We start from the raw sequence: 6,861 nt of genomic DNA on the forward strand, positions 1-6,861 counted from the left end.
AGTGAAAGAACAAGTAGCTTGAAGCCTCTGAGAYTTTGCAGTCTGCTCAGGTCTGGGTGCGGTTACAATGGGAAGAGAGGAATCTTTATTTTCCAAGGATGTTTGAAAGGGAGAAGTACCAAAGAGCAGAATGATTCTAATGCAAAAGCAGACGTGGAGGAAGGGTGTGAGCTCTCCTCCCAGTGCGAAAGCAATGGGAGCAATGCAGTGGAGCTGCATCTTGCTCCTTGTTACCTCAGCTTGGGACTATCATGCATTTCCCTCGGAATAACTGAGGAATGGGGGACCTGTGGTGTGGGCTTGGCTGCTTGCTGTTCGGCAGGTCTAGCGTTGCCAGCTGTAAGCATCTGCGCTGCAGCACACTAATGTGTGAAATCTAAAGCTGTGCATGAGCTCAGAGCTGCTATAGTAGAAGAGGATTTGGTGAGTCAAGCTACTTTTTTTTTAAAGCACTGATCCCATTTCCTTGTATTCTTAAGTAGCTTCAATCCATCTTACTGCATTACAGAAACTGTGTTGATTGTTCTACTGTAGAGAGTAATAACAAGCTGTACTTTCCAGATTACCCTGGAGAACTGGATTCCTGGCTTAGCTGCATGCAAAAAAAAAATACACATTGGGGTAACTTGATTTGTTCTAGGGCACACAAAGCTCTCGGGGAGCAGGGGAGAGGAAGGGGAGCAGCAGGAAGTGTGGGAAAGAAGGCAGAAGGGGATAAGAAAGTAGAGCAAGAAGGGAAAGRGGATGGGTGTCTGCAGGGAGGATGCTTTCACATCTGTTCACTCAGTGAAAAGGAGGCCCTGGTAATGCCTACCTTGCAAGAAAAATTTCCAGCAGTATGATTGTGTGGGAGGTAGGCAACACGGCCCCAGGAAGGAAGATTTCTATGCACACTGCAGCCTTTGGGTAGCAGCGACTCCTGGCCCTGTGGGCAGGCGGACTCTGTCCTTCCCTGCACCTCCTCCCCAGGTGGATTTTGGAGATCAAAGGTAAAGCTCCTGCTGCTGTAATGCTATTGATGTCAATGGAGTGGTGCTGCAGGGAAGTTGGCTCACTCTTTTTATTACAGTGGGTATTAAACTCGAGTCTTCAAGGTTGAAATTCCTGCCTTTAGCCTGCACAGGATCTATAGATCACTTAAACATCACTTAAACCCTCAAAGTAGTTCCTTAAGTGTTCTAGCTGAGGCTTAATGCTGGCTCTGCATGGGGAAAATGTTGTCCCTGCTGGAAAGTTGCCCTTAGGCTGCACATGGGGCTTTCAGCCACCCTAATTGCTCCCAGTGATCTATAATGTTGATGTTCTGGTGGTTAAGCCCAATAGTTCCCAGTGCTGGGTCATCAGCTGCTTCCCTCTGGGTCACAGTCTGGTGACTCTCCCAGCAATATACTGAACTGTTTGTGCACAAAAGAGCCTGCGATAAAATGTGCAAGAAACTGCAAAGAACCCCCTGACAAATGAGATCTGTAAGTCAYTCTTCGGGGCCGTGCCGGAACCTGGTTATTGCTTAATAGAGTATGTGCAGTGGAGCTTGGTTTACGGGGGCAGGGAGCCCGCGAAGAGGAGGAGGCCTCCCGGCAGCTCGTTTAAGCGCAGTGGTTTTGAGCGCTTTGATTCCCGTAGGTACCCGCACAGGGCAGAGTCAGCCGCAGAGATCTGGCCCGTACGGGTTGTGCTGCCGCGCTGCTCAGAAGCGTGCGCGTAGGCTCGTCCTCAGCCCTCGGGTTAGGTTTTCTGACGGGTTCTTCAGGGCTCTGGCTGCTCCTCCGAGCTGTTCTTGGCAGGATCCATGGCGCAGCGGTCCCCTACCCCCCACTCCCAGCCCTTTTTGGCATGCGAGTGAAACGCTGCAGTTACCGATTCCCTTCAATTTGAGCCGTGGGACACGCAGAGGTTAGGGTCCCTTTCCCGGTATCTGCCCCCTTATCYCTCGCCTCCTCTGGTTTGCTGACAACTAAAAGCACTGCCAGACCGGCGCAGAAAAACCAGGAATGCTCCCTGGAGCTGTCTGCCCACTTCCAGCCTGGCCTTTCCCAGACCTCCTCGTACTGACCTTTCCTTAACGTCTCTCTTGATTAACCATCRAGCTGCGGTGCTGCTGCCCCGGGACGGCCCAGCCCCGTGCTGCCGCGGGATGCAGAGTTCGCTCAGTGTCTGCACAGCCGACTGGCCTGGCCCAGCAGGCCACCGACCTCTCTCTCCTCCTTCCTYCGGTTTATTGCCTGATGCAGTTTATTTTAAAAGCCAGGATAGYGCTACCTCCAGAGAAGTTAATAATCCTCATCCAGGCGACCAGGCGCTGTGTCCCACCCCAGCAATAAGCTAMCCGTGCTGGGTTCGGAGTGCCATTAACGCTGATGGGGGCAGCGGATCTGACGGCTCTGGGGCTGGAGGTCAGCTTCTCCGTGGCACGCTCTCAGACTTCCAGTGCAGTAGGCTTTGATATCATTAAACAGCRAAGAGCTTGTCTTTCTTACCCAGATCCTGATCCTTTTTTCTCTCCTTTTTAAATTAAGGCAATGTGGTGTTGCATTGTAAGAAGGATCTATTTTTCTACTGACCCATTTCGGTGAAAGAGCCCATCCAGCACATGTACTGCTTTTGAAGATGGAAAGGGATTCGTAGATATTAAGGGCACTACGATCAGCTCATCTCACCTCGTGCGTAATACAGCCCAGAGAATTCCCCCGGGCACTCCGGCAACAAGCCCAGCGCTCGGCAGCTGGATGGCACCGCGGCCTTTTGCGTTATTATCCAGAGCCGTCGTAAGGTCTGGCCCAGGGGTCTTGTTCAATCACCCCAGCAGCAGGATGAGAGACACTTGTTGGGGGAGGCAGCAGCCCGCCTTGGCCAGTCGTGCCACGAGCACGCTGAGAGCGTCGGCTCCTCGAGCTGCGCCCCGTCCGCAGCAGCCGCGCTTTCCCAGCGCTCAGCCGGAGGCAAAGCCGGGCGGAGAGCGCGCAGGCAGGAGATGGGAACGCTGCTGCCACTTTTTACCACCCTCCCCTTGAGGACCTGCGGCCACCTTTTCCAACCGAGCCTGTGGACGCGGGGGTAATTTTAGGTGCGGCTGCTCCAGGATGCTCCGGAGGCTGGTGAAAAGGATGCGGCATTTGTGCAGCTTAGCTACGGCCGTCCCATCTCCCCCGAGTCGGCGGCAGGACAGTTACCTCCAGAAGGCAATTAAGGGCACCGAAGTGAACTTGTTGCTGCTGATGACCCTGTGAAGGACCCGTCTCCTTGCCCTCCGCAGGCTCCCCGAGGGCCCCGTCCGGCAGCGGAGGTGACCCGTGGCTCCCAGGAGGCTCCGCACCCTGCGGAGAAGCGCGGTTTTCTTGTGGACTGACTTAAATCATTTTTCTCCATTTGTTCCACAAATGAAATGAAACAGCTTAGTCTGAGGACTAGCAGAAAGACTTGTTTCCATCAAACCCTCGGCAATGCTGTCATGTTTCATTCTAGGAGGAATCGGTTTGAAACCTCTCCGCTGCAAAAACAAATAAATAATAATAAAAAAAAAAACCCGAAGCTCCAGTTTCCTGTTTTACTCCCACCTGAAGCTGCCTAGGTTTTCCTGGGCAAGAGTGATGGATCCAGGTCCAGCTCACCTCTGGACATCACGTATATTTATGTATTTTTCCTGGTACTAGGATAACTGCAGTGTGTTATCTCTGAGTATTCCTTGAAGACACCAGAGTCCCCTGGGTGCCGTCTGTTTGAAGTGCCGCTGGTATTTTCCAAAGTCACTAGGATTTCTGGATTTGGGAGAGCACGCTTTTCAAATTTAAGACCTGATGTTTTCAGACAGCACTATCTAAACCCCTGGTGCTTCAAGAGTCTTAATGTAGCTACTCAAAAGCAAAATGCTCCGAGGCACTAGTCTTACTTGCTGGCCATAGTTGTGTTGTCCTGCTTCATGGTCCTGGTAGAACGATCTGCTGACAGCCCACTTCTTGGGTACTGCTCATAAGAAACAGGATGTTTTATGCTTAGAGGAGAGCCTTTGATCTGGGAATTTAGCCTTTGCACGGCTGTGAAGGTTTGTCTTGGTCACAGTATGTTAGAGCTGTTCACTTTCTTAGTTTTTGGCATGATGTATTTAGGTTTTTATGCCTTTYTCTCATACGAGATTAAATGCTAATAGTGGTTTTGCGAGTGTTTCCAGCTACTGCATCCCCATATGCAGTTTGCGACTTGGCTGGGCGCCCCGTCCACGGTGGGCGTTAGAGCCGTCGGGGTGAGCCTGGGGAGCTTGTGCTGATTTCTGCTCGTGCTGTTTTAAGCCGAAATGGAAATGTATTCGGAGGCTACCCAAATAATATGACTGTGTCCGGTGTGTCTAGGGAACAGGTAAAGATCTGTTTGCATCATGTTGGTACATAAATCCAGCTCCCCTTAAGGTGCTTAGGCACATCTGGATAATGACCTGGAACAACCCAGGTAGCAGGAGGTTACGTGTACCTGTCACGTCCGCCCCCGCGAGCATGCGAGATGGCCAGCCAGCAGGCAAAAGCAGCCAATTACACTGTGCTCAGAAGTGTTTCACTTTTTTCCCCCCGTCTACCCAGCTGCACAAAGCGAATCCTGCTGTAAAGATCTCTGCCTCCCGCTGGCGTCACCTCCTGTCTGAAGGAATAGTGTCTAAAGTGCCCTCAATATTTGCAGCACAATTTTTCTGCCTGTGTGGTTAAAGGCCGTGCTGTTTTCTGCGGGAACCATCCTGAGCCAGCCGATACGTGGGGTTAGCGCGCGTCGGGGCCACAGCGCCGGGTGACGAGACGCTGGGGGGATGCTGGAGGCTTGCGGTCTCCTCCCAGCCCTGGCACTGTTTCACTGCTGTTGGGGCAGTCGCTTCAATTTTGTGGTTTAGTAGCCCAGGTTTTTTATACCTCTCTGGACTGTGGCTTAGGCTAGGAAATGGTTCCTGCTAGCTGGGACCCATGGGGAGGTATTTCTCGCCTGGGATCGCKGTAAACCGGTTCCCAGTGATTATCAAAGGTTCTTAAACCTCCTCCCTCTTCTGCCCTCCCGTCTGCCTCTCCCTGTCGATTTGGCCAAAGGAATATTTAATATTTCCAGCTGAAATTTCATGCTTTTTCCTTTCTTTATTGTGGAGACCAGAGGAAGGGAGCCAAGACTGCACTATTAATTGCTTCCCAATAAAAGCTAACCTGGATTGAGAGCTGAGGGAAAGCACAGGAACGTTTGCCTTGGTTTAATGTTAATGCAGTCTAATCTCAGCTCAAATGGTGCTGTTTTCCAGGTCATCAAACCCTTCCTCTTCCACTGTGCTTGCATAGTCATCTTTCTCCCCCTCAGCATACTCATCCCCAGGTCCTTCTCTGAATGCACTGTCCTCATGACTCTGTTCTTCCTCCTCTTCCTCCTCATTCAAGCCCTCACCGGTGTTCTCTGGTGGGTTGTTTCTTATGTCCAGACGGACACATTGCCCACGGGTGTTCACCTGCTGCTTGCAGAAGGGACACGTCTTCTTCCCAGGCTGGGTGTGAAGCCAGGTGTCAATGCAGGCACAGTGATAAGCATGGGAACAGGGCAGGATCTTCAGCTGGTCCCCTTCCTCGTACTCTGCCATGCAGATCACACAGGTTTCGTATTTGTCTCCCTGCTGGTAAGTGCGCACTGTTATCTGATGGGCCTTCTTGTACCAGCTCATGCCAACCACAAGTGAGATAGTGGCAATGATCACATTGAACATGAATCCAAACTCCTGTTCAATGCAGTGCAGGAGGTAGTAAGAGGGATGTTTCATCAGGAGTAGCCAGTACTGCCAAGTTGTGTCCCATAAAATTTTAGTCGCATCTTGACAAGGATTGAAATAGTGTTTGGGTGGTAGAAGGCTGATGCATGTCCCTTTCTCATAATGCAAAGTCCTTTGCAAATGAAGGAAGACCGATTCTCCAGTGAAGACTGATGGTATCTCAATCTGCTGCTGGGCTTYCTTGTCATCAGACATCATGTTCATCAGCTTCTCTGAATCCACATTGTACACAACTGCAGCTTGGTATCCAGCCTGCTGGGCATGAAGAACCTTCTTAACAAAAGAGCAGCCAGATGCCTGTATGAGTGCAATATATGTTTCAGAGGTGTTACTGGTTGCTGGAGGATGCTCTATYGCATGGCAAGCTTTTGGTGGTGTCACCCTGATCACATAGCCCGTTAGCCCTTCCACTGGGAGTGGTGGCCCAAAGCATGCAGGCAGGGCTTTATAAGCAACACACTTGGAGTTGTGGTTGTAAACCACATGGCTGAAGGTTTCTGCAACAGCAGTGTCATAGAAGAAGGTGGTAACCATACAATGAAGAAGATGAAGCAGAAGATTCATGCTGAATGCTGTTGAGCAGCTCTGAATACAGATTTCTGAGATGGTCCCAAAGGAAGAGAGTAAGATGCAATTACAGAGGAATCATCCCATTCAGGTGTTACCACCATGTCATGACCTGGAAGAGCAGCAGGATGGAGATCAAACCGTACTTCTGCCCTGGAGGCTTCTGCAGATTTTTAGTTCACCATCCTGATGTGGAAGCTCCCAGGATGCAACACATCTACCTCACTGTCCCCAGCTGCTAAGCAACACTCTTGCGTCACTCCTGCATCATTCCTGCAGATCTCTGTGACCTCACCCCGTGACTGTCCCCAACAAGGGCTCGTGCAACATCACTGCCGACCTGCCAAAACACTTCTTTCCCCTTCCTCTGTTGCCTGCTCCATGCTTGTGGCTTCTGTTTCTTCTCCTCTCAGCCAAATTTCCCGTCCTSTGGGTGCTGGTAGGATGCTGGTATCTCACGTTGCTGGTGTTGTGCAGGCAGGATGAACGAGTCTCCTCCATCAGCAATGTGCCCC

The 6,861-nt window shown here is 51.1% G+C and overlaps 1 protein-coding gene across 1 annotated transcript; it reads right to left on the bottom strand.

The window, feature by feature from the left end:
- Positions 1 to 5,242: 5,242 nt before the first annotated feature.
- On the bottom strand, positions 5,243 to 6,343 carry LOC146591598 (E3 ubiquitin-protein ligase RNF167-like). Its single transcript, XM_085312610.1, has one exon. The coding sequence runs from the start codon at positions 6,341 to 6,343 to the stop codon at positions 5,243 to 5,245; it is 1,101 nt and encodes a 366-aa protein (XP_085168736.1).
- Positions 6,344 to 6,861: the final 518 nt, after the last annotated feature.

This window comes from Rhea americana, unplaced genomic scaffold (assembly GCF_003343005.1).
Source record: "Rhea americana isolate MKP2758 unplaced genomic scaffold, rheAme1 scaffold_369, whole genome shotgun sequence".
Classification (NCBI taxonomy): Eukaryota; Metazoa; Chordata; class Aves; order Rheiformes; family Rheidae; genus Rhea; species Rhea americana.